The sequence below is a fragment of the Natrix helvetica genome, assembly GCF_964273705.1.
Source record: "Natrix helvetica genome assembly, chromosome: 4".
Classification (NCBI taxonomy): Eukaryota; Metazoa; Chordata; class Lepidosauria; order Squamata; family Natricidae; genus Natrix; species Natrix helvetica.
Window position 1 is genome coordinate 11,130,978 of NC_138550.1, and position 27,989 is coordinate 11,158,966.

Below are 27,989 nucleotides of genomic sequence, written 5' to 3' on the forward strand. Positions count from 1 at the left end.
GAGCAGGAGGAACAGCTGGGGCCTGTTCCAGATGCACATATGCACAGAGCTGTTAGGAGAGGAGAACAACTGAGGACAAGGAGTCGACTTGGGAAGCAAGATACACTTGGACACTGAATGGCCCCTCCCTGACTGGGGAATAAATAGAAGGAAAGGGGAGTGGTTGTCGTAGGAGACAACAGTTCGGATTTCTGAAGATTTTGCTCATCGTGTTTCGTGCCACAGAGACTGCTTGCTAGAACTTAATTGGCAGCCCTTCGGCTAGGAGCTCACGGCCTGGCAATTATCGCAACAGATAAGTTCTGTTACTGCAGTTAAACTCTTCGAAGGATTATTGCCTGGATTTTTTGTTGTGTGAATGCCATTAATTCACAGGAGATAAATAAAGAGGGGTTTTTCCTGACAAGGAGTCTGTTTCTTGTTTCTGCTACGGCTGGGTCAGAACAGCATCAATGACACTATCTAACCATCTCATCCCCTGCCGTCCCCTTCACCTTTTGCCTTCAACCTTTCCCAACTTCAAGGTCTTTTCCAAAGAGTCCTCTCTTCTCATTTGGCGGCCTTGTTGCAGATAAGAGCTGATAAAAACTCATTTTTTTAAAGAATAAGCTTTTATAGTTAATTAAGACTGTCTTGCCCGGTATGACTTGTCCTGAGTGCCAATTACTCTCTCTGAATTGTAGGCTGCAATTTGGTCTCCAAATTCTTGTTGTGCTAATAAAATTTGGTGGCAGCAAAGCAGCCATTTTTTTGCTAGCATCCTCTCTCCTTTTTTTCTTAGCAAATTGAGGGTTAAAGTAAGTTTGGGGCGCCGCTGTACATTTTCTCTATTAACCTTGCTACATCCCAGAATTAAAGAACCAGCTGAAAATGACAATGCTGCCCCCTGTATTGGCATTGCTACCTAGACAAAATCACAAATACGAACTTGGAGAAGGAATGCAGTGGTAAGAAAACATGAATTAAAGAAGGAAAAAAGAAGAGAGCAATAAGAAAGAAACTTAAATGGCTCAACCTTAATTCACATTTGTTTAAGAAGAAGGGTATGAAAATATTGTCAGTTTCCAAAATTTTGGTATTATAGCCCAGGGGTTCCCAAACTGTGGGCCGTGGCCTACTACCGGTCCGTTGCCTATTTACAACTAGGCCATGTGAGCGGCTGGCTGGTGCGTAAGCGTCGCGCAGGCTCGTGGCCCCACTTGTGTGAGTGTCGCAGGTGCTCGAGACCTCACTCTTGTGAGTGTCAGTGCTTGGGGCCTCACTTGTATGAGGGTAGTGGGTGCTTAGGGCCTCTCTGAGGGTCGTGGGTGCTCGGGGCTCCACTCGCGCAAGTGTTGTAGGTACTCAGGGCTTTACTCACGCAAGTGTCGCTGGTGCTTGCGGCCCCACGTGCATGAGCATTCGTGGCCTCACGTGGGAGTTCGTGGGCCAACTTGCATGAGCATGAGCACTGTCGACCTCAATTGCGCGAGCAATGGGTGCTCACGCCAGCCCGCCCATCCCACCAAACCATCTCCCCTTTCCTCCCTCCCGCTCCAGGCTGCCGACCCAGAAAGGTTGTAGGCTATAGTCCTGTGATGGCAAACCTATGGCACGTGTGCACAAAGTGCCATGCGAAGTCTTGTCGTCCAGCAAGCCCGGCCTTGCTGGTTTGTCTTCCAGGCTTCTGGCGCACATGCACGTGCAATGATCAGGTGTCGTTCGTGCCTTTTGGCAGTGCGAAAAACTGGTGCGCGCATGCACGCCAGCCAGCTGATTGTCAGGTGCTCATGTGTGCCAGAACCCAGAACTTCAGCTTTTCTGGAGCGTGATCCCTTTGCATGCACAGCAGTGCTGAAAACTAGCCTGTGCATGCGTGCCGGCCAACGGATCATCAGATGCCCATGCTCCCTAGAACCCAGATGTTTGGCTTTTCTGGATCGCGACACCGATGAGCACGCGTACGACATTTCCGTGCAACCTTTTTGGCACTCGTTGCTAAAAAAGTTCACCGTCACTGTTATAGCCTGTACCAGTCAAATAGAGTTTGAGGTTTCCTTTTGGTGTCTCTTTCTTGACCAGGCCTATTGGATCGGATTGATGTCTGGAGAACCTCCCAAAATTGTAGGCTGTTCCCCTGTATCTGAAAGAATATGCATGAGTCAATCACATTTACGTTACCTTTTTTGAAGTTTGCATTGATATGAGTCATTCACGTAATGATGCCGTTTGGTAAAGAATGCAAATTCATCCTTTGCGTTGCTTGGGTGTGCAACATGCTTACCTGTCACTTGCAAATGACGCAAATGGCTGTAAATGACATCATTTACGGCATTTGAACTGTGATGGGTCTAACACAGGTGAGGTAAGTCGCTGGAAGTGACATCACTTGCAATGTAACGGACAAACAGAACCCCCCTCCCCAAAAAAGAACCGGTCTGTAGTGTACAAATGGATAGACTTCACTGCATGATTTAATAAACTCTTGCTTTATTTTATTTATTTTTGGTTTATTTATTTAGTTTGTCAAACATGTACAAGATAACAGGTATAAGTATAAACATGGACGTGAACAAAGGAAATGAGTACAAATAAATGGGGACAATAGGACAGGGAGGATAGGCACGCTGGTGCGCTTATGCACACCCTCTTTACGGACCTTTTAGCAATGGGGTGAGGTCCACAGTAGACAGTTGAGGGTTCAAGCTGTGGGGGTTTGAGGATGTGACAATTGAGTCAGGTAGAGCATTCCAGGCGTTGACCACTCTGTTGCTGAAATCGCATTTTCTGCAATCGGGTTTGGAGCGGTTTACTTTGAATTTGTATCTATTGTTTGCCGGTGTGTTATTGCGGTTGAAGCTGAAGTAGTTGTTGACAGGTAGGACGTTGTAACAGACAGTTTTGTGTACTATGCTTAGGTCAGACCGTAGGCAGCGTAGTTCCAGGTTGTCCAAGCTCAAAATTTCGAGCCTGGTGGCATAAGAGATTCTATTGTGAGCAGAGGAGTGGAGGACTCTTCTCTTGAAATACCTCTGGACATGCTCAATAGTATTAATGTCCGATATACAGTTTGGATTCCAGGCAGACAAGCTGTATTCGAGAATTGGTCTGGCTAAGGTTTTGTATGTCCTAGTTAGCAGTACAATGTTACCGGAGAAGAAGCTTCATAAAGTTAGGTTAACAACTCTTAATGCCTTTTTGGCAATGCTGTTACAGTGAGCTCTGGGGCTTAGATCGTTTGAGATGAGTACTCCTAGGTCCTTGACAGAGTGAGTGTTTTCTACGAGGTTGTATCCGCCCAGCTTGTATTTGGTGTTGTGATTTTTGTTGCCAATGTATAAGAGAAAGCATTTGTTGGTTTAGATTTGCTACATTTTTTTAAAAAAAAGGGGGAGAGAAGCAGAGAGGGGAACAAACTTGTTTATTACATTTTGCTTCTCAAGCCATTAAACGCTAATTGAGACAATTGATCGATTTTGGGCAGGAAGGTCCATCTCCGCCTCTGAAAACTGGCTTCTGTTTACTACTCTCGCGTGTCCAACTATTTCTTGATTTCTTTCCTCTTTTTGTCTCTGTGCATTTCTCGTAACCGTTGGTCCAGTTGCGTGCCACCGCTCTGCCAAGATGTGTAGAAAATCCTACATTTCATCAATATGGTAATGAAGTATTTGTCTTGGGCTCAGGAAATTTGCATTTACAAGGTGAATGACAGCAGGGTTTAACTTCATTCTCCAGGAGTAGCTAGTAGTAGCTATTGTCGAGGAATCACTACGTGTAATTAAAAGTCACCTTGACTAGTTCCATTTTTCAGTTGATCCGACTGCTCTGAACAAATCTTCTTTCTCTCCTCATTTCCCCTTCCTGCTTCTGTAAGCAAATCACTGCAGTTTCTGTGTAGTTTTCCTTCTTAGGTGTGTCCAAACCACACACAAGTAATCACAAGCTTAATCTTCCACTTGAAACCATCACATTCGTTTTGAGTTCTTTGTTTCCGAATATTTACTGAGCGAATTTGGTTCATTTTCACTCAGTCCTTTTATGACTGGTTACTTACCTCTAATCTCATTAAGTTTCCCACCAGCTAAGCAGGAAGGCATAAAGCTCACACACGTTACATCCAAGAATCCTAGTTAAGTTTGCAAGCCAAGAATTCAGAAGTGGGGGTGAGGGTGGAGGGAGAAGGCTATCCAAGAACAGTGTTTAAACCAGTGGTTCCCAACGTGGGGGCCCCACCCCACAGGGGGGCAATTTGATTTTTAATGGGGGCAATTTGAACCTTGTTTAAACCAAGTTAATGACCTTTTAGGTTTCCTCCATGTGAATAAAGTTCACTTTTTGAGTAAAGTAAGAATTATATGTCACGGGGGAGGGGGTCATCAGGATTTTAGGTGGGGCATGGCCAAAAAAGGTTGGGAACCACTGATCTAAACATTGTTTTCAAGATTTAGATTATCTTGCGGAATATTATGCTAATGTTTGGCTAGTTCCTGATTTTTTTCCCTTCCCCTCCTTTTTGTCACCTTTTCCCCTAGGAAAGATTGTTCCTATAGCAGATGATAAACCAGAGTGATGTTAATAGGAATTTGATAATCATTTGAAGGCTACCGTATTGTGAAATTTCATTTTCCCAATTCATATTGTTACAAACTTTGGGAAAGGTTGTGTATTCCATGGCAAAAACAACAACAACCACCAAATAGATTTATAGGACATTGTAAATGAAAGGAATTGTAAACCACTCAGAGTCATTGAGTGAGATGGGTGGCTATACAGAATGAATGAATGAGTGAAGGAAGGAAGGAAGGAAGGAAGGAAGGAAGGAAGGAAGGAAGGAAGGAAGGAAGGAAAAGGAATAGGAATGAAGGAAGGAAATATTTTCAGCAGTGTTCCTTGAGCACGTCTAATGTGTGATCTTATCTTAAGACTAGGATATTGCAGTAGTTTGGGCTCTAGCATGTGGCATGCATGTATTTGCATGATGGTTTGTTAATTTATGGTAATACACTGAAGGATGCGACTAAAAAGCACAATGTTACAATGTGTGATATGAACATTTGAACCATATTTCATATGTTTACAGATGTACACATATATAGGGAGCGTGTTTGTTTAGTTTGTAAGGTTTTAATTATTCAGTTGGGATGCCACATGCGTCCAACTGCCTCTGAAAGCTGCACTGAGGTTTTCACTTGAGGTGAACTTGAAGTTCCTAATACAAATTTTATTTACAACACTTAAAGCTTAAAGGTTGCATTTGGTGCATGATCCTATTGGTTGGTCAAATTCTTAAAGACCCTCTGCAAGGCAACCCATAATTTTTTAATACTGCTATAGAACTTGGGGAAATGCTAAAACAGGTTACTGATTATGGCTTACCAGTCATATTTGCACACCTATAAGGCATACTCATGTATTTTTACTATCGAGGCTACAAAATCACATCAATTCTTTTGCTCATCCATCCTTTTTTTTAAATAGCTGCCTAACTCATACATATCTGAATGGTTTGTTTATAAACAGTTGTAATTTGAGAATTGTAAAGCTTCTTTCTGGTAGATGGGTAACTTTCAGCATGGTGGATATAGATTAGAATTTGGTGGATGATTTGAAAAATCAGACTGATTCAATGTCTACATGTATGTGTGTCCGTGTCCATGTATGTATATATGTGTGTGTATGTGTGTGTGTGTATATATGTCCGTGTGTGTTTCTATATCGATATATCTCTATGTCTGACTGTCTATCTGTCTGTCTGTCTGTCTGTCTGTCTGTCTGTCTGTCTGTCTGTCTGTCTGTCTGTCTGCCTACCTACCTACCTACCTACCTACCTATCTATCTATCTATGTCAAACATGTACAAGATAACAAGTATAGGTATGAACATAAACATGAACAAAGGAAGTATATACAGATAAATGGGGACAGTAAGACAGAGGGGAGGCATACTGGTGCATACTAGTGCACTTATGCAACCCCCTTTATGGAGCTCTTAAGAGTGGGGTGAGGTCCATGGTAGACAGTTTGAGATTGAACCTGTGAGGGTTTGAGGCCGTAACAACAGAGTTGCATAGAACATTCCCGGCATTGACCACTTTGCTGCTGAAGTCGTCTTTTCTGCAATCGAGTTTGTAGCGGTGTCCCTTGAGTTTGTATCTATTGTTTGCCCATGTGTTATTGTGGCTGAAGCTGAAGAGGTTGTTGGCAGGCAAGACGTTATAGCAGACAATTTTGGGTACTGTGCTTAGATCGAATTATATGTATCACATACGTAGGTCAAACCGTGGTTTCTTACTAATCAATGTCATCTTTTTGTTTATTTTTAAAGGTTGAAAGAATGATGTGATGGAGAAGAATATGGGCCACTGGTCATATCCTTTGGCCCCTGCTTCTGGCCTCGTCTTCCTGCTTGTTCAGCTTTTGGGCAACATCTGTGATGGCCTTCAAGGGAGCTTACCACTGGGCTTCCACTTCACACATTCCATTTACAACACCACGGTGTACGAAAACTCAGCAGCACGGACTTACTTGAGCAGCCAAAGCAGAATGGGCATTGCGATGGCTGACTTCTCTTGGGACATCAAATATAGGATTGTGTCGGGCGATGAAGAAGGTTTCTTCAAAGCAGAGGAAGTGGCCATAGCTGATTTTTGTTTCCTTAGGATAAGAACTAAAGGGGGGAATTCCGCCATACTGAATCGAGAAATCCAGGACAATTATTTATTGGTAATAAAAGGTTCCGTCCGGGGAGAAGACTTGGAAGCTTGGACGAAAGTCAACATACAGGTTTTGGACATGAATGATTTACGGCCTTTATTTTCACCCACCACCTATTCTGTAACGATACCTGAAAGCACACCTTTGAGGACTAGTATTGCTCAGGTCACCGCAACAGATGCCGATATTGGTTCGAATGGCGAATTCTATTACTACTTTAAAAATAAAGTTGATCTGTTCTCAGTCCATCCCACCAGCGGAGTTATCTCCTTAAGCGGCAGGCTAAACTATGATGAGAAGAACCGCTATGACCTTGAAGTTCTGGCTGTGGACCGAGGGATGAAGCTGTATGGTAACAACGGAGTCAGCAGCACCGCCAAACTTTACATTCATATCGAGCGTATAAATGAGCACGCCCCAACTATTAGTGTAGTAACCCATATCCCCTTCCCTTTGGATAAGGAGTCTACGTATGCTGTAGTTAACGTTGATGATCTTGATGAAGGCGCCAACGGTGAAATTGAATCCGTTTCTATTGTTGCTGGAGATCCCTTGGAATATTTTCAGTTGGTCAAGGAGGGGAGATGGTTGAATGAGTACAAAATCAAAGAAAGAAAGACCCTTGATTGGGACGCTTTCCCATATGGTTACAATCTCACTTTGCAAGCCAAAGACAAGGGTTCTCCTCAAAAGTTCTCCGCTATGAAACTGGTCCATATTGCCAGCCCTAAGAAAGAGAACAACAACAAATTTTCAACAAAATTTGAAAAAGAAAGTTACGATGTAGCAATCAGTGAATTCTCTCCCCCTGGAGTAGTGGTTGCCATCGTTAAATTAACCCCAGAAACCCAGGGAGAAGAATACAAATTAACCCTTAGTGAAGACGCACAATATTTTAAGATAAATCCCAGAACTGGGCTGCTTACCACAGCCCTTCCTTTAAAAATTGTCGACAAGGAATTGTATGATTTGGAAGTCACAAATAAAGAAGGGGACTTAAAAGCACCGGTGGCTGTGAGAATTGAAGATGCCAATGATCATATTCCAGAGTTCACCCAGCCTTCATACAGCTCCTATATCAACGAGAGCGTTCCCGTGGGGACTAATATTCTATCGATTTCTGCCTTTGACAAAGATCGCGGGGAAAATGGCTACATCACATACAGCATCGCTAGTTTAAATTCACTCCCCTTTTCCATCAACCAGTTTACTGGAGTTATTAGCACGTCTGAAGAACTGGATTTTGAGTCCTCCCCGGAGAGTTACCGCTTTATTGTGAGGGCTTCGGATTGGGGCTCCCCTTATCGCCATGAAAGTGAGGTAAATGTCACCATTGTCATAGGCAACGTCAACGACAACAAGCCGCTCTTTGAGAAGGTTGCTTGTCAAGGAGTCATCTCATCAGATTTTCCCGTCGGTGGGCACATCACAGCTGTCTCCGCTATAGATATCGACGAGCTAGAGCTGGTGAAATACAAAATCATTTCAGGTAACGAATTGGGTTTTTTTTACCTGAATCCAGACTCGGGAGTTCTACAGCTTAAAAAGTCTCTTGCTGGTGCTGGCATCAAGGCCAGTAATTTTGGACTTCGGATAACGGCAACCGATGGGGAATATTTTGCGGACGCTATGTTTGTCAACATTTCAGTAGTTCATGGAAAGGTCTCTTCCAAGACCTTTAGCTGCAGAGAGACCAGGGTGGCTCAGAGGCTGGCGGAGAAGCTGTTGAAAAAGGCCAAAGCCAATGTCAAACTTAATTCAGAAGATGGCTTTCTTGATTTTTATTCTGTGAACAGGCAGGCTCCGCATTTTGATAAATCCTTTCCCTCAGACCTGTCAGTCAGAGAAGATCTCCCTGTTGGTGCTACCATACATCGAATCAGGGCCTACGATGCTGATTCTGGATTTAATGGGAAGGTCCTGTACACCATATCATCTGGTAACAGTGACAGCTGTTTCAACCTTGAAATGGAGACGGGTCTGCTGAAGGTCCTTATGGCGCTGGATCGCGAGAAGACAGAACTCTACCTTCTTAATATTACCATTTACGACCTGGGCAACCCTCAGAAAGCCACGTGGAGATTACTTACTGTCACCGTTGAAGATGCCAACGATAACAAGCCTGTGTTTTTGCAGGAAAGTTACACCGTTAATATTTTGGAAAGTACAAGTATTGGTGTAGAGATTATCCAGGTGGAGGCCAGGGACCGAGATCTGGGAGTAAATGGAGAAGTGGTTTACTCTATCTTGACCGACACACGGCAATTTATAATCAATAGCTCCACCGGGATCATTTACGTTGGGGATCATTTGGATAGGGAAGCTAAGGCTAATTTTACCTTAAAGATAGAAGCAAGAGACAGAGCAGAGAACGGACACCAACAGTTTTCTGTGGTTCCCTTAAAGGTGTTTTTGGATGATGTCAATGATTGTGCTCCAGTTTTCATCCCGCCCAGCTACAGCGTGAAAGTCTTGGAAGATTTACCAATCGGTACCGTCATCGCTTGGCTTGAAACCCAAGATCCGGATAAGGGTCTCGGGGGACAAGTGCGTTACTCTTTAGTGAACGATTACAACGGGAGATTTGAAATAGACAAGTCTAGCGGTGCCATCCGGCTGAGCAAAGAACTCGATTACGAGAAGCAGCAGTTCTACAATTTGACCGTGCGAGCCAAGGATAAGGGGCGCCCCGTTTCCTTATCCTCGGTGTCCTTTGTGGAAATCGAAGTGGTGGATGTGAATGAAAATCTCTACACACCTTATTTTTCTGACTTTGTGGTCATTGGCTCTGTGAAGGAAAACTCCCGGATCGGCACAAGCGTTTTGCAAGTCAGTGCGAGGGATGACGACACCGGCAGAGATGGCGAGATCCAGTATTCCATCCGCGACGGCAGTGGACTTGGACGTTTTAACATAGATGAAGAAACGGGTAGGTGAATCCTCCTTTTCTCTATGCAATGTATATGTAAGGGTGCTCCATCGGAGCCAGAGTTGTGATTTCTGACTGTCCTGAATAGTGACCGAAGTGGCATTGTCACCCTTAATTGGGAGTTAATACAGGAGACCCTCAATACGACTGAATTTGGAAATATCCCTGGGGGGGGGGGAAGCATAGGGAGTCCTCGACTTACGACCACAATCGAGCCCACATTTTCCATTTGCTAAGAGAGACATTTGTTAAGGTTTTTTTTGCCCCATTTTGCGATCGTTCTTGCCACAGTGGTTGCCACTGCAGTTATTAAGTTATTAACACAGTTGTTAAATGAATTGGCTTCCCCGTTGATTTCCTTGTTAGAAGGTCGGAGAAAGGGATCACATGACACCAGGGGACTGCAACTGTCATAAGTACATGCCAGTTGCTAATGGTCTGAATTTTTATCACATAAACCGTGTGAATAGTATAACCGTCTTTAAGTGCGAAAAATGGCCATAAATCACTTATAAGTGCTGTTGTAACTTTGAACGGTCACTAAACGAACAGTTGTAAGTTGAGGACTGCAATGACAGAAGGGGCATTATCACCCTTAAATTGGCAGCTAATACAGGGGTCCCTTGATATGACTGAATTGGAAATATCTCTAGGGGGCAAGTATATGTTTGAATATAGATTGCATGTATGGAACACATAAGGACTCGGTGGCTTAGTGGCTACGACCCTGAGCTTGTCGATCAAAAAGGTTTGCAGATCGGCGATTCGAATCCCTAGAGCCACCTAACGGAGTGAGCTCCCATTACTTCTCGCAGCTCCTGCCAACCTAGCAGTTCGAAAGCATGTAAAAAATGCAAGTAGATAAATAGGAACCACCTTTGGTGGGAAGGTAACAGTGTTGCGTGCGCCTTCAGCATTGAGACATGCCAGCCACATGACCATGGAGATGTTTTCGGACAGCACTGGCTCTTTGGCTTTGAAACGGAGATGAACACCGCCCCCTAGAGTCCGGAACGACTACCATGCATGCGCGAGGGAAACCTTTACCTTTACCTTATGGAACTGAAAGGCACAGATATGTCATTTGCAAACGTGTCTCTCTTTTTGGCTTATATAATGCAAACTAGGTATTGGTTGATGGAAGCATCCGTTAAGTTTCTGACCACATACATTTTCCAATTGTAACGACAGTGATTGATTGACTGTTCAGTTACATCTGCCCCAATGGAGCCACAAAATTGCCAACTTCCCCTTTGCCATTGCTCTTGTTCAGAGTAGGAAGCGAATGGGGCCTCTGTGTGATTTCATTACTATGGGGTATTATGGGATGACAAGTGTAAATTATGCCGCCCAGCCTGTTAGACCGGCTGTACACTCTTGACCCCATCAGAAACATGAATTCTGATACAGCGAAATTAGAAGTGCAAAGTGGGTTGTCAGATTGATGGCGAAAAGATGATTACCTTGGTGGGTGCATTGTTCTTTATTATGTTACTGGAGAGGGACTTTTTTTAAAAAAAAACAACAACTGGATAAAATATATGGAATGGGAATATGGTAATTCAGAGTCGGCACTGATTAATCCAGAATTAAGTGTAGAAACAAGCTAGGCGTATGAACTTTATGCTTCTTTCATTTTTTTTTAAATGGCAAAAGATATTAAACATTCTCATTTTCCAGAGGGAATTAAGGGTCTGAAGGCTTTCAGATATTTAAATGGTGGCTGTTCCCCACTGCCATTACTGAGCATTATCCAAATCAGGAAAGGGGAGAGCCAGAATATGCATCCATACGATAAAATTGCAGCCAAACAAGCTGGTTGTTAAGTATCTAATAGGTGGTGACATTAATGGAGTAGCTGTAACATTAGATTAAGTGAGGAAATTAGAAGTCATTACTTTGCATTTCGAAGAAATTTCATTAAGGACCTGCTTTGCATTAAAGCTCTGCCCTAAGTCTAGAAGGGAACGGAGGGCACAAATTCATTACATCTCGTTGCTCTTACTGTCTTCTTTGATGCCAAAGAAATGATTGAAAGCTTTTAAAAACAGGAAGAGTTTTCACATGTTCGGTTCTCACTGGGAAAATTCAGTTGTGTCTCTTGGGAACTAGGGAAGATTCACAGGCTCACACTTTCCCCAGACACCAAGAAGAAAAGCATTTCTAGAGTTGTGATTTTCAGCTACAAAAAGGGAGGATTTGGGTCGTGATGCTTTGTCTGTCATTTTGCAGATGTTGACATTCTCACTTCTGACCGATATCCGTCTTTACAACTCCTAGAATCATACCGATTGGCTTTTGTGAGTGATCGGATATTGTGGAACTCTACCGTCCTTTATGTTTATGGAGATTCTCCATTCATGGTTGCTCCAAAAGTGCTTTCTTTCAAAAAGGCAGCTGGACGTTTTGCTAGAAGGCATTTCGCTTCTTCACTTCTCACTGAAGGATGGAGTGGAAAGGATGTATATTCCTTGCAGTCGTCTGGTACTTTCCAAGAGTACTTTCCAAGAGCACTGCTCGACAAATTTTGGGAAATCATCCACCTCCGAGATAAAATGTGTTATCTAGTATTAGGTTATGGTCTACTTCATCAAATGCCTTACTGAAGTCCAAGTAAATTACCGTATTTTTCAGAGTATAAGACACACCGGAGTATAAGATGCACCAAGATTTTGAAGATGCAAATTTTAAAAAAAAGATTTTGCACTCTGCAGACCTCCCCAAAACAGCCCGTTTTTCACTCATTTTTGCCCTCTCCAGCCCGCAGGAGTGCTTCTGAGGACTGGGGGCGGGGGGGGGGGCAAAATTGAGCAAAACACGGTCCATTTTTCACTCATTTCTGTCCTCCCCAGCGCCCAGGAGCACTCTGGAAGCCTCCTAAAGGCTATGCACGGCCATTTTAGTGAAGGGGGCAGTTTCGGGAGGCGAAACATTCTGTATTCGGTGTATAAGACGCACCCAGATTTTCAGCCTCTTTTTTGAGGGAAAAAGGTGCATCTTATACTCCCAAAAATACGGTATATATGGCCGAGTATATTTGCCTGCAAGGGAGGGAGGTGTCTAACAATCACGATGCCTCGTAATTTCTCGACAAAGTACGGTAGAATAATGAAAATGGTATCACATGGAAGTGTATACATTTATCTTCGCTGTGAGAACAGCAAGGCAGATGACTACGAAAAAGACGTGGAAAATTTGCTTAGGTATAAAGCACTTGGTGCAAACATGTCACTGAAAATTCACTTCTTACGCTCACATTTAGACTATTTCCCCTTTCAACTTTGGGGCAGTGACTGATGAGCATGGGGAGAGATTACATGGATATCGCAGGCATGGAAAAAAAGATACTAATGGATTCCGTCCATGCTTGCCGATTATTTCCGGAATCTCCCCAGGGATGATCCTACTGCAGTTCCCAAGAGAAAACCCAAAAAAACGCAGTGTAGATACTGAATAAAGATACAACCCTTTCGTTTAATCTGATGTTAGGACTTGTCCGTTTTTCATGCAAAAAAAAAACACAATGAAAATGTTACGTGAAAAATAAATAAATGAATGGCAAGTTATGTTATTGGTAGCAATACAAAGATAAATTTATAATAATTGGTATAGCCTCATTCTCATTGCTATATCACATTTTGCAGAAAAGTTATGCAGCATAATCGCACCCTCCCTCCCCTTCATAATTTTGAATTATTTGGATGCAATTTTGACTTGGAGCCGTATCTTGGAAACTGGAGCCAATTAATGCTCAGGACTTAATTTTGCTTTGTTAGTGGTTCAATTTTGGTAAAATTAAGTTACTTTCATTTCTGAGGCTTTCTCCTTGTAGACCGGTGGGAGTCATTGAATGCTAACAACCAGATGACAGCAAGGAATATAAACCCTTCCATTCTTCACCATTCATTCAGCCACATTTTAATTCAAGAAGCTTCTTGAATCAGAAGCAAAACATCTTCTAGCAAAACAAGAAAGCCCAGTTCCCTTTGGGTCTATCATCCATCATTCTCTGGGGTTGTGTTAAAAAATCTACATAGCCAAAACATTCAGCCACATTTTAATTTCCTATCCTTTCCTACAGCCATTAGTCAAGCGGATATCACAGGTTATATATATTGTCTAAATGTATGGTGAGTTTTTTGGGGTGGGATGGGGAGTTTCTGAACTCTTATGTGTTCTTCAAGGAGAACTACTTTAAAGCAACACGGAACAAACATTAAAATCAGGAATTACACTATTAAAAAAGGTTCTGTGTTTGTAGCACAGGGGTTAATATGGCCTACAACCGTGATAGCGAACCTATGGCATGCGTGCCACAGGTGGCACATAGAGCCATATTTGTCGGCTGTCAGCTCCAGCGTGCATGCGCGCACTGGCCACTGATTTGGGGCCTTCCAGAAGGCCGGGGGAGGCAAAAAACAGGCCCAACGAATAAGTTCGGAAACTTGGTCCTTACCTGATACGCTCATTTTCTGGTTGAGTAGAGACAGCGGTCAGCCCCGCCCTGGTATGGGTCACGCGAGGGGATTCCTTGTGCGGAGGAGAGAGAGAGAGAGCGATACAGTGACTATGGACTTTCACTTTTTGCTCACAATTCTCACTTGAGTCTACAGTTTTCCTTCATCTGAAACTGGGGAGGAGCCACAAGGGCCCGATGACATCCTAAGTGTAGACTCAGTCCGATTGGTTAATCGACGGAGCATACCCAATCTGGCTGCTGTCTCTACTCTACCAGAAAATGAGCGTATCAGGTAAGGACCAGCGCCCATTTCCATACTTCCGGTTGGCCCGTTGGGCCTGTTTTTTGCCCTCCCCAGGCTTCAGAAAAGCCTCTGGAGCCTGGGGAGGGTAAAAACTACTCCCCCGCACGGGAGTGTGTGCGTGCATGCGTGGGTGGTGGTCGCGCGCGCAGTTGGCAGGGCGCATTGCATTCTGGGTGTGGACAGGCGTGGTATCATGTGCAAACACAATATTCTGGCACACCTTTACCAAAAGGTTAGCCATCCTGGCCTAGAAGATATATCTTAAATAAAGAAGTAGATTATGAGGTCAGTATAGTTGGTGGTGGAGATGGATTCAGTTCTCCAAGGGGCTATAAATTTTCTCTTTGGCTGGAAAATACAAAAAGTCTCTGTTTTGGCCATTTCCATTTTCTCAAACACGAGGCCATCTCCGTTTTGGCCATCTCAATTGGACACCAGTGTTCAAAGCTGTTTATGAAAGCCAGACGGTTGCACATACTCTGGGGATTGGTTTATTTAAACATAGCATTAAAAAAAAACATATAAATCTTCTTCGAGAGACTGTGTTGAAACTTGGATTCTTTAACGGAGTTTGAGAGTACACCATCCAAGAATTTAACTTTGGGATGATAAAACCTTACAAAGGCTTCTGCTTTTGAAATCCCGTGATGGTTAGAATGGAAATGTGTTTCTCTGTGTCGCATTGAGAACGCTTTCAAGAGGTATGCACATATACATAATGCAGTACAGGTGGTCCTCAACTTACGACCACAACTGAGCCCAAACTATTTGTTTCTAAGCAAAGCAAATTGTTCAGTGAGGTTTGCCGTATGGCCTTTCTTGCCAGTTATTAAGTGTAGTTCTCAATGATTAGTCACATGGTTGTTAAAGTGAATCTGGCTCTGTTTGTCAGGAGGTCGCGGATGACCCTGGGACCCCTCAACCCGTCATTAATATAAACCAGTTGTCAACCGTCTGAATTTTACTCATGGCACCGCTGGCATGCTGCCACTGTCATCAGTGTGAAAAACGGTTATAAAGCAGGGGTGAGATTGAAAAATTTTAGCAACCTGTTCTCTTCCTGATTGCTGAGTGGGTGTGGTCATGAGGGCGTGGCCTAGTCCGCTTCCTGCACTACGGTGGGAGGGACAATTTTCCCCTTCCCAGGCTCCGGAGGCTTTCCTCGAGCCTCTGGGAGGGCGAAAATGGCCTCCCCTGGCTCCAAAGGCCCTCTGGAGGCCAGAAACTGACCCATTTCCAGACTTCCGGTACTTCTGGTAGGACCGTTTCCCCGCCCCCTCCCCAGGCTCCAGAGGCTTTCCTCGAGCCTCTGGGAGGGTGAAAACGGCCTCCCTGGGCTCTGGAGGCTTTCCTCGAGCCTCCGGGAGGACGGAAACGGCCTCTCCCTGGCTCCAGAGGCCCTCCAGAGGCTGGAAATGGCCCTGTTTGTACTTTTAGTAGGCCTGGTTTTTGCCCTCCCAGAGCCTCCCCGGGGACCCTGCACTTACCTGGCATGATAAAAAGGCCGCGGGGAGATGCCTGGGAGGGGTGGGGCATGGTGGGTGGGATCAGCCAGTCCTTGCAACTACCGGTTCGGCGAACCAGATTAAAATTAACATCCGGTTCGCCCGAATGATGTTACTCAGTGTTTAGACTCAACCATTCTCAAGTTCATTCTCTGACACTTTTGATAGCTCAAAATAAAGGAGTAACATTGTCCGCTACTTCTGAATGTAGTTTTGACAAGGTTTCCATGGCATTTTTCTGAAGACTGAAATTTAAAAAAATAAACCAGTCTTGGAAAAGTTGGTTTTGAAACATTGGTATATTACCTAGGATTCTGGACCATGTTCCCTTCAGGTAAGGCACTGCCTAAATTTTCAGAGAGTACCTGAGCAAATTGAGAGTGGATTCCAGAATATATCTACCTCTCCTGTAATTGCACATTCATTCCAAGGGAAGATAGAACGGCACTTAATGGTCAGAAATGATGGGAGAAGTTCTTTTAAGATAGTGGCAGACGTAAAACCCAATCGGGCAATAAATCAGCTGTAAAAGTCACTGGCTCGGATTAATTGTTAAGAAGAGAGATCTATTTGTTTTATGTGTGGCTCTGTGGAACTCTTTGGAAGTGACCTTGACTCTGGCATGTTTATACGATTCCTGCAAAGTTGTGCAGCTAAGCAAAAATGGGAAGAGGAAATAAATAAAAGAAAGAAAAAAGAAAAGCAATCTTTTATTGTCCTTGCTGTTACAGAACAAGGTCTGCAGTAATCATTTCTGCTAAACGTATTAGCCCATAATGAGGACTGCTTTAATAGGCTAGTTGCATAAAACAGTACACTATTTCGTATTGGCAGGTGTGTATGCACCCTTCCATCTTGATTCTGTCAAGGCAGCTTCTTCCCATGTTATATCATTCTTCCGAAGCCTGGTATCTTCCGGGTAGGAAGTCAACTGTCATAACCTCTACAGCAGTGGTGTCAAACTCAATTTCATTGAGGGCCGCATCAGGGTTGTATTTGACCTCCAGGGGCCCGGGTGGCTGTGGACAGGGTGGGCGTGGCCAGCTCAATGTCATTCTTGTCGGGACGCCTGCGGCCCTCCCAAGCTCTTTTTTTTTTTTTTGCTGGCAGAAGCACCACAGGCCAGTCCTTCGCTGTTTCCAGGGCGGCCTCACGGGACAGAACTAAGTACCCCATAGGGTGGATTGAGTTTGACACCCCTGCCTTGAGTTTGACACCCCTGCTCTACAGCTGTTTGGAAATAATGGAAGCCCATACATTTTGATTGTACTAGATAAAGGAATAAGACAGTCCCCCCCCCCCCCTTGTGAAGCACTCAAAGTTCAGAAAATTGCCAGTGCTACTTAGTGTTTCTGAAATTGATTCTATCATAAAGTCATTCAATCTGACATCTCCATATATCTTTGACGAGAGATTCTTACAGTACAGCAGAGGTGGTATTCAGCAGGTTCTGACCAGTTCTGGAGAGCAGAAATTTTGAGTAGTTCAGGGAACGGGTAAATATCACCTCTGACTGGCCCCGCCCCCATCTATTCTCTGCCTCCCGAGTCCCAGATGATTGGGAGGAAATGGAGATTTTGTAGTAAGCTTTTCCTGGAGTGGGGTGAAAATGGAGATTTTACAGTATCCTTCCCCTGCCACACCCACCAAGTCATGCCAACCTGAGAGCTCTGAGATGGAAGGAGGGAACGTAGCTGTCAGAGATAGAGACAGAGGCAGAGCCTGGGCTGTCCATTATTCCTCAGATGGAGAGTCAACAGTCCCCAGGCTTCAGATGACTGATGAGGAAGAGGAGGAACAGTTAGGTCCAGTGCCTGATGCACAGAAGGCAGAGGAGAGGAGAGCAGTGGAAATCTATGGGCCGATTCTTGGGAAGGAAGAGCCACCGCTACTATTGAAGCTCCACCCTAGCTCTGAGGATAAAAGGCAGGGAGAGGAGATGAATGGGTGTGCCAGACAACTATTCATCTCCCTGCTGGGCAGACTTGTTAGCCTGCTGAGTGTGCGTGAGAGAAACCTTTCGCTGGGGCTCCTAAGAAAGGAATCATTGATTTAACTACAAAGGGTTTGTTGTGTTTGGGAGCCAGAACAACTACCTGTATTTTGCATAACAAGAAGCATGTGGACAACTAACTAACATGGCTAAGTTTTAACAGCTGTCGCAGCTTTATAAGATTCCAGGAAGTTCTTGAATTGGTTCTTGTTCTTTTCTATCTCAATGCTCGAAGGTCATGATGCTACTTGAACGAAAATCTAGATTTCATTCCTTTAAGGTTTTCCATTCCAGTATTGTTAGTCGTGGACTGAAGCGTTTGCTATTGGAGTCCATGACAGGCTCGTAGCAAAGGACCTACACTGATGGTCTTGCTAATGTTTGTTAGGGAAAATAAGTCAGTAAATTTGGATCAAAATTTATTTCCTTTATTTGCAAGGAAAACCTCAGTCAGCTCTCCTGGGATTGTTCAGGTCGATCTAAATGTATTTCATCCTGATTGTTTAATCATTGATTACCTTCTACCCTTAAATAATGATGTCTCCTTCTTTTGTAATAAACAGGTGGACATTCCTTTAAGGGAAATGGGGCTTTCGATGCAATTGGGAAGGATTAATTCTTTTGAGCCCATGCAGCATTTGTTGATTAATTAAAACAGTTCATTAAAATGCTGAATCAAAATAAACAACTTTCCTGTTTCAAGGTTACGTTGGAAAGAAATCTACAAAATAATTTGTGGGACTCTGAAGAAAATTAAGCAGATGCAGGCTACTCAAAGGGCATTTTTTTTTTGCAAATCACAAATCACAATCATGTTGATATCAGGACACTGAAATGGTCTAAGAATGGTGAATTGTGATCATGTGATTGTGACGTCGTGTGAGTACAGGTCATAGGTCACTTTCTCCATGGCTGTTGCAACTTTGAACCATCATTAAACAAATGGTCATAAATCAAGGACTATCTGCATAAGTTACAGTCCTGAATAGATACGCACAATTTTTCTTCACATTGTTAAATGTAAATTATTTTATGAGCTGGAAAAGGCAGTGCCCTAAAAGCCTTAGCAAAATATTTTAATAGATTTTTGCGGTTGTTATTCAGCAAATACGACATTCATTAAATGAACTGATTGCTTGCTATGGGGCATTTCTGCCAGAAATCACAAGTATAAAACACTAATTTTAAACCATGGGCATCAAACTTGTTGCGTCATGTCACCGTCATGTAACGCTTCACAACGTTTTTCCCCTTTGTGGAGCTGGGGTGGGCGTGGCCTGCACATGAAGCATCAAGCCCACGGGTCTCCAGTGTGACACCTCTGTTTTAAGCAAAATTGTCATAAATTGTGGTCACGTGACTGCGGGACACTGCAACTATATTTGGATTGTCTGTTGTAACTTTGTATAGTTGCTGAGGTTGTAAGTCGAGGATTACTTATAAAAAAGTGGTCTTTAGACCCTAAACTCTCTTTGAAACAAAAGGAGCAGAAATGGAAAATCTAACTTTATGAAAGTGCCAGCTTTGATTTTTTTGTGTGTGGCTAGCCTTCCCATTAACCTACATCTTTGCCACATAAATCGGAGGAAGTAACTCGCTTGCTAGACCTTTTAGGAAAGTTCTGGTACCTTCGGAAGAAGATGCTTGATTTAGCGTGTGATGAAATTGCCTGCTCTTTGGAAGATGAAGGGGAGAAATCTTTGCAAATGATAGAATTAAGGAAATGCATGACTTAAAAACATAGGGTCGATCTATCTTCCTTTTAGTGGGACGTGGTGGCTCAGTGGCTAAGACGCTGAGCTTGTCAATCAGAAAGGTCAGCAGTTCAGCGGTTCGAATCCCTAGCACTGCGTAATGGAGTGAGCTCCCGTTACTTGTCCCAGCTTCTGCAAACCTAGCAGTTTGAAAGGATGTAAAAATGCAAGTAGAAAAATAGGAACCACCTTAGGTGGGAAAGTAACAGCGTTCCGTGGGCCTGAGGCATTTAGTCATGCTGGCCACATGACCACGGAGACGTCTTCGGACAGCGCTGGCTGTTCGGCTTTGAAACGGAGATGAGCACCGCCCCCTAGAGTCAGGAATGACTATAATATATGTGCGAGGGGAACCTTTACCTATCTTCTTTTTTTAAAAAGGGTGTTCAGAGAGAAGGAAATATCCGTGATTATAGATGTTGATTTATTTTGAAGACAAGGCATTGTATTATATTGTTGCTGGTTATGGCTGTTTACACTTAGTAACTGGAACTGTTTAAGCCTGGGAAGAAATGAGGGCCATAATAGATATGATAATCCTATAAAATGAAGAGCTACATCATATAGATACAGGTAGTCTTCAATGTACAACCACAGTTGAGCCCAGAATTTATGTTGCTGAGAAATTTGTTAAGGGAATTTTGCCCCATTTTACAACTTTTATTGGAACATATGAGCCTCAGTGGTTAAAGGGCAGTACTGCAGCCTACCTCTGTTGACTGCTGGCTGCCAGCAGTTTAGGTCTCACTGGCTCAAAGTTGACTCAGCCTTCCATCCTTCCGAGGTCGGTAAAATGAGGACCCGGATTGTTGGGGGAAATATACTGACTCTGTAAACTGCTTAGTGAGGACTGTCAAACGCTGAGAAGCAGTATATCAGTCTAAGTGCTATTGCTATTTTGTTAAATGAATCACTGTGGTTGTTAAATTATTAATATGGTTGTTAAGTGAATTTGGCTTCCCCATTGACTTTGCTTGTCAGAAGGTTGCAAAAGAGAATCACATGACCCCGCGATACTAAAACCGTCATAAATATGAACCAGTTATCAAGCCTCCGAAGATAAATCATGTGACCATGGGGAGGCTACAATGGTCTGAAGTATGAAAAATGGTCCTAAGTCACTTTTTCCTGTGCTGTTGTAACTTCGAACAGTCACGAAACGACTGCCTGTCGTTGAGGGTTTGATTTTTATCTACTGTGTTTTTCGGAGTATAAGATGCACCAAGGTTTTAAGAGGCAAATTAAAAAAAAAAGGTTTTTGTACTCTGCAAACTTCCCAAAAATGGCCCGATTTTTTGTGAAAACGGACCTGTTTTTCCTGTACACCGCTTGGAGAGTCCAAGCAATGGGTTAATTCAGTCTGCTTGCCCTTAGGACTGAGGAACTATTTTTCCTTAAGCCACACCTCCTCCTGGTGTGCTCAATCCCCCAGAATTCTTCCTCAGTCAGCCCGTTTGGACGTATTTAGTTAGAGCTCTGAGCTAAATTGATCCTTTTTTTGGCTTGGACTCTCAAATTGCGTTTAAAGCAATTCGAGAAGGCCAGACGCCAGGCAGACAGGGTGCAATCCTTTTCAGGAGCCCCTCCCTCCCGGGAAGATCTCCAGTCGGTCCTCGCCGAGGAGGTGGAATCCCAGGACCTATCCCCTAATAGGTCATTTGCAGAGCCGGCTTCCCCGGTCCCTTCTTGGGCCTGTGAACAGGTTCCTCCCCCTGGGGATGCTAGCATAGACGATATGCAGGGTGAGGCTTCACCCCCCCTAGAAGAGGGCTTGGATCCCGATTCTGACTCTGAGGAGTTATCGCCCCGCATGCAGGAGCTAATGGCCCGCGCCATTGCCAAGGGCATCACGGAGGCCATGAAATTTAAAAGTCCTACCGCAGCGGCCCCTAGGGGTCCCAAACCCGATCAGGCAGCTCCGCCCCCAAGCAAGCGTGCTCGCCATCCTTCCCTGGAATCCTCGGTGGTCAGCGAGGCCTCTGCCATTGAGGACCCTGACCCGGAGGTGCTAGGCCTCTCGGACGACGAGGACCTTCCCCCCGAAGCGCCCGCCTTTGCGGGTCTCTTCAAGCCCAGCCTTTTTAAATCGGTCCTTCACAAGGTCAAGGCTGCCACCAGGGTGGGGATCAAGCCCAAGCCGACCGCGCCGGCGGATGATGCCCCTCCGGCTAATCCCAATGCGGTCATGTTTGATGTGCCAGCGCCCCAGCAAGAGCTGGTTCCGGTCCCGGGGCTGTTCCTCGACTTAATCCAGCGCCAGTGGGCTCAGCCAGCCACGCAATCCTCTCCCAGTGGGGTAGATAGGAAGCTTTATACTATGGAGCCAGTGTTGGAGGACCTTCTGGCCCTTCCTACTGTCGACCCGCCCATCGCTGCGCTCACTTCCAACTCCTCGCTACCGGCCGACCTCCTGGAAGGCCTTAAGGCGGAGGACAAGAAGGCGGAAAAGGCGTGCCACAAGACCCATCTGGCGGCTGCCTGGGCCATTAGGGCCTCTTCTTCCGCTTCCTTTTTTAATAGGGCCTCTGTGATCTGGCTGCGCGAGCTCCTAAACAAGCTCCCGGCGGGAGACATCCGTCTCCACCAGGACGTGTCAAAAATAATCGCGGCCTCCCAGTATGCCGCTGACGCGTCCCTCAATGCCACCAAATTTGCCTCCAGGGCCCTCGGTTCTAACATAACTTCCCGTCGACTGATCTGGCTCCGACATTGGCAAGCGGACCAGAAAAACAAATGGAAACTGGCTTCCGCCCCCTTTAAGGGGTCCAAATTGTTTGGCGAGTCCCTGGATCCTCTCCTCATTGAGTCCAAGGACAAGAGGAAGATCCTACCTTCTCTAAATAAAAAGCAGGAACGTAAGGCCGCTCCCTACTCTAGGAGGCAGTCCTTTCGTGCCTCCGAGCCTTCCACCTCTGCCTCTTCCTTCTCTCCCTCTAATAGGTCCTTCGGCCAGCAGGGCGACAGGTCCCAGGACAGAGCGCCCTTTCGGGACAGAGGCAGGCAGCAGTTCGGCTTCCGCAAGTATAACCGCGGTGGGGCCTCCAACAGGCCGTTCCGTAAGTCAAAGTGACTGCCAGGGCTTGGCGCCCATCGGGGGTCGCCTCCAGCTGTTCGCCTCCCATTGGGCCCAGAACACCGAGGATGCTTGGGTTCTGCAGACAGTCAGGGAAGGCCTCTCCCTGGAATTCCTGTCCCTTCCCCCTCGGACCTTCATCCGGTGCCCTGTCCCGTCCTGCCCCCAAAAGAGGCAGCGTATGGACCAGGAAGTCCGTCATCTCCTGGACATCAGGGCCGTGGAACCAGTTCCCCAAGGCGAAGAGGGGAAGGGGTTTTACTCCATCCTCTTCCTGGTACCAAAAAACTCGGGGGGGTGGAGAGCCATCTTGGACCTCAAGAACCTCAACAGGCATATCGCCTACCGGAGGTTCAAGATGCAGTCTCTGCAGTCCATTCTGGCGGGGATTCGACAGGGAGATCTTCTCACATCTATAGATCTCAAAGAGGCATACCTCCACATCCCCATCCGTCCTCAGCACAGGAAGTTCCTGCGCTTCTATTATGCGGGTCGCCACTTCCAGTACAAAGCTCTTCCATTCGGCCTCTCGTCCGCTCCTCGGACGTTTACCAAAGTGCTGGCGGTAGTGGCGGCTCAGCTAAGACGCAGGCCCATAAGGCTCCAGTGCTACCTGGACGACATCCTGATCCAGTCGTCGTCCAGGCAGCAGGCCCTTCGGGATCTCCAAACCACTATGAGATCCCTCAGAAATCACGGCTTCTCTCTAAACATAGAGAAGAGCCATCTCACTCCAACCAACAGACTTGTACACCTGGGGGCGGTGATAGATACCAACTTGTGCAGGGTTTTCCTTTCCCGAGACAGGTTGACCGGTCTAAGGTCCATGACCCACAAGGTGTTGAGCTTGAGGCAGGCTCCAGTGGTCCTTCTGTCGCAGCTGCTGGGAAAAATGATCTCCTGCATTTCCATCGTGCCGTGGGCCCGCCTGCATTCCAGGTCTCTTCAGTGGCTGCTGCTGCCGCACCAGAGGGCATCCAGGAGCAACTCTACCAGGCCGATTCGAGTTCCCCCGGACGTGAGGAGGTCTCTCCGCTGGTGGGTGTCTCCGGCCATCCTCAAGGGCCACCTATTCAAGGAACCCGAGAGGTTGATCATCACCACAGACGCCAGCCTCTCCGGCTGGGGAGCCCACATGGGGTCCCTGGTTGTTCAGGGCAAGTGGTCCCAAGTGGAATCCAGCTACAGCATCAACCTGCTGGAACTGAGAGCTGCTCGCCTGGCCCTGCGCCATTTCAGCCGGCCCATCCATCGTCAACATGTGCTTCTGATGACGGACAATGTGGCCACCAAGGCCCACATCAACCGCCAGGGCGGCACCAGATCCAGAGCACTGATGAGAGAGGCGGAGTCCCTGGGACGCTGGGCGGAGCGCCATCTGGAATCCCTTCGCTCCGACCATATCTCCGGAGTGGACAACACACAGGCCGACTGGCTGAGCAGGACGACCATAGATCCTGCGGAGTGGAAACTGGACCCTCGCCTGTTCCACCAGATGTCCGACAGATTCGGGACTCCGGCCGTAGACCTGTTTGCGTCAAGGGACAACAAGCAGCTCGACCGCTTCTACTCCCGGTTCTTCACCCCGGGGGCGGAGGGGACAGACGCACTGCGTTGCAAGTGGCCCCGCGAGCTACTGTATGCCTTCCCTCCCCTGCCTCTCCTTCCTCAATTCATCTCCAAAGTCATCGCAGAGGGAGCAGAGGTCCTTCTCGTGGCCCCGCATTGGCCCCGCAGGTCGTGGTTTGCCGACCTTGTCCACCTGTCGGTGTCTCCTCCGTGGCGCATTCCTCCGGACCAGATCTCCCTCAGCCAGGGGGCCGTGATTCACCCAGAGCCCCAGTGGCTCCAGTTGGCCGTCTGGCACTTGAGGGGGACCAACTAAAAGACCAAGGCCTGTCGGAGGAGGTAGTGAACACCATTCAGGCGGCTAGACGCCCTTCAACCACTAGGATTTATGATGCGTCCTGGGCCGCCTTCGCCAAGTGGTGTGAGGAGCTGCTCATCGAGCCGACGACCGCGCCTGTTCCCAGAGTGCTTGACTTCCTTCAAGCGGGACTCAACAAGGGCCTGGCCCCGAACACCCTTCGACGCCAAGTGGCGGCTTTGTCTACTGTCTGGTCGGGCGACCACCTTTTGCCTCTCAGCAAAATCCCGAAGGTGCGTTTTTTCCTCAAGGGCGCTTCTAACCTTCGCCCTCCCACCGTTCATCGCTATCCTACTTGGCAGCTGTCCGTGGTCCTGCGGGCCCTCTCTGGCCCTCCATTCGAGCCTTTACGCACTACTTCTCTTCGATTCCTGACGCTGAAGACGGCCTTCTTGATTGCCATCACGTCAGCTCGCCGGATTTCGGAGCTGGCGGCTCTCTCTGTTCGCCAGGATCTGTGCGTCATCCACCCTGACAGGGTCATTTTGAGGCTGGACCCGACCTTTACCCCCAAAGTAAACTCATGGTTCCATAGAGCGCAAGACATTGTGTTGCCAAATTTTTGTCCTCATCCGTCGCATCCCAGAGAGCGATCCTGGCACAATCTTGACGTCAGGAGGGCCCTGAAGGTCTACATCGCTCGTACTGCGGAATTCAGGAAGTCAGAGGCTCTTTTCCTCTCCTTCCAGCCCGGTTCCCTAGGGAAGAAGGTCACTTCCTCCACAATTGGCAGGTGGCTTCGCGCTTGCATTGCAACTGCCTATGAAAGTCAATCCAAGGCCGTTCCGCGCGGCATCACTGCACACTCCACACGAAGTGCTGCTACTTCAGCGGCCTGGGCCACCCAGGCCTCGATCCTGGACATCTGCAGGGCCGCTACGTGGTCCTCTCCTTCTCCATTTGTGCGACACTATAAACTGGACATTTTCGCCTCGGCTGAGGCGTCTTTCGGCAGGCGTGTGCTCCAGGCGGTTGTGTCAGAGGCCGAATCCCGGGAGCCTTCTTCTGCCCACCCAGATGGACAATAACTTTGGTATGTCCCATTGCTTGGACTCTCCAAGCGGTGTACAGGAAAATGACCATTGGCTTACCTGAAAGGTCCTTTTCTGTACACCGCGGGAGAGTCCAACCCACCCTGGCTCTCAAGGCCGGGATTCGGGTTCCTCGTGTCAACAGTACATCATCTTGGACGCTTCGCTCCGTCCGCACGAACTGACTCCTTCAAAGAATTCTGGGGGATTGAGCACACCAGGAGGAGGTGTGGCTTAAGGAAAAATAGTTCCTCAGTCCTAAGGGCAAGCAGACTGAATTAACCCATTGCTTGGACTCTCCCGCGGTGTACAGAAAAGGACCCTTCAGGTAAGCCAATGGTCATTTTCTTCAAAAAAAAGGGCATGAATAGCCCTTAGGACAGGGGTGTCCAAACTTGGGAACTTTAAGACTTGTGGACTTCAACTCCCAGAATTCCCCAGCCAGCACTGGGGAATTCTGGGAGTTGAAGTTCACAAGTCTTAAAGTTCCCAAGTTTGGACACCCCTGCCTTAGGAGGCTTGTAGAGTGTTCCGGGGGGGGGGGGTGAGCAAAAAATGGCCAATTTTTCGCAAAAACGGGCCCATTTTTTGTCAAAAAAGGGCATTAGGAAGCTTAGAGAGTGCTCCCGAGGCTGGGGGGGACAAATTTGAACAAAAAAAGGCCCATTGTTTGCTCATTTTTGCCCTCCCCAGCCCCCAGGAGCACACTGGAAGCCTCCTAAAGGCTATGCACGGCCATTTTTGCAAAGGGGGCGGGGTTTCAGGAGGCAAAAAAAATGCTGTATTCAGTGTATAAGACGCACCCAGATTTTCAGCCTCTTTTTTGAGGGAAAAAGGTGTGTCGTATGCTCCGAAAAATACGGTACTTATTTGTAACCTGACTTTATTATTTTTACACATAATCCAAGGCAGGGAACATATCAAATGCACTTTCCTCCTCCTATTTTCCTCATAACAATGACCCTGTGAGGTGGGTTGGGCTGAGTGGGAGCGTCTGGTCCAAGGCTATCCAGCTGGTTTTCTTGGCTAAGGCTGGACTTTAACTCTCACAGTCTTTTCCATTTTTTCTCTCTCTCTTCTACTTGTCAAGATACTCTTTGTTTTTCAAAACCGGTTAAATTTGTTCAACAGATGTAGATCCTAAATATTGATAAAGATACAAATATATTGTTCCTACCCTAAAACCATGCTGCCAGTGGAGCTGTTAGGGTTCTAAATACCATGCAGAAATAAATCATTGTCCAAGGCAAAACATCCTTAAAGGTCCAATTTATTCTACAGGTATGTTAGCACGGCTATGGAAAATTCCAACTCTGAATTACATCCTGTGGGTTCACCCAGTTGAAAGTTCATGATCTATCCCCACACCCACAAATCCATCACATGTTCCAATCATCATCTTCCACGCTGGCATGTACACCCATCTTCTTCCGGCCAGGTGTCGAGGTGCGGAGACAAAAGACGATCTTGAGCTTCTAAGAAAATCCATAACAATACATTCCACAATCCTACTCCTTTCTATTCCCCCCTCCCAACTACTACACTATTGAAACAGCATAGAAAAGTATAAGAAATTGTGGCAGGCCAAAGATCCTAAAAAGAATATAACTACAGGCCTGACAGGAGCATTGAATCCAGGGGTGGAATTCAGCCGGTTTGGACTGGTTCGGGCGAACTGGTAGCTCTGCCAATCAGCTGAGAGGGAACCGGTAGCTCCGACGATCCGGTGGGCCCGCCTTCCCGCCCCTGCACTATATTGAGCTATATTTCCTTTGTTTGAAGCCCAGCTGATTGGCGCGGCAGAGCAGATTGGCGCACCTCAGCTGTTTTACTCACCGGAGCTGCAGTAGAAGGTAAGTTTTCGAGCTGTTTTCAAACACACGGCACGCGAACCAGTTGTTACACCGGTTGTATCCCATCCCTGATTGAATCCCTAATTTTTAGCTTGCTTTATAGAGAATATATTAGGCTTGAAATGCTCGAAATTAGTTTAGATTTTTTCCAGACCTTTAATCTAGTTGAATATGGGGCATTTAAATAATTGGCAAAATGCATCAGGTTCAAAAAACATCAGCTATTTGTTAATTAGCAGGCGCCTTTCTTAACCTACTTGAAAGGTGCCTTCAAAGCGAAGATGCTAATGGAATGCATTTAAAAATGTCTGTTTATTCCTCCTGTGACACTCGCCCTATAAAATTATTTCCCTTGGAAGAGTCAGCTTGGATCTTGTGTTGTTGGAGTCGGCTTTTGGAAACGGGATGAAAATATTTTATTTAGCAAATCGTTGGTGCTGGCAGATGACTGATACTATAATCAGAAGTG

General features: G+C 46.1%; 1 protein-coding gene across 8 annotated transcripts in view; it reads left to right on the forward strand.

Annotated features, from left to right (window-relative positions):
* FAT3 (FAT atypical cadherin 3) overlaps positions 1 to 27,989 on the forward strand; it is a 569,348-nt gene that overhangs the window by 120,792 nt on the left and 420,567 nt on the right. For all 8 annotated transcript variants that reach the window (XR_014175185.1, XM_081950682.1, XM_081950676.1 and 5 more), the window contains exon 2: positions 6,304 to 9,621. Coding sequence is in view for 7 of the 8 variants with exons in the window: in XM_081950682.1 (XP_081806808.1) it covers positions 6,321 to 9,621 (3,301 nt within the window). In the remaining variant the exon portion in view is untranslated. The remainder of the gene's footprint in view (positions 1 to 6,303; positions 9,622 to 27,989) is intronic.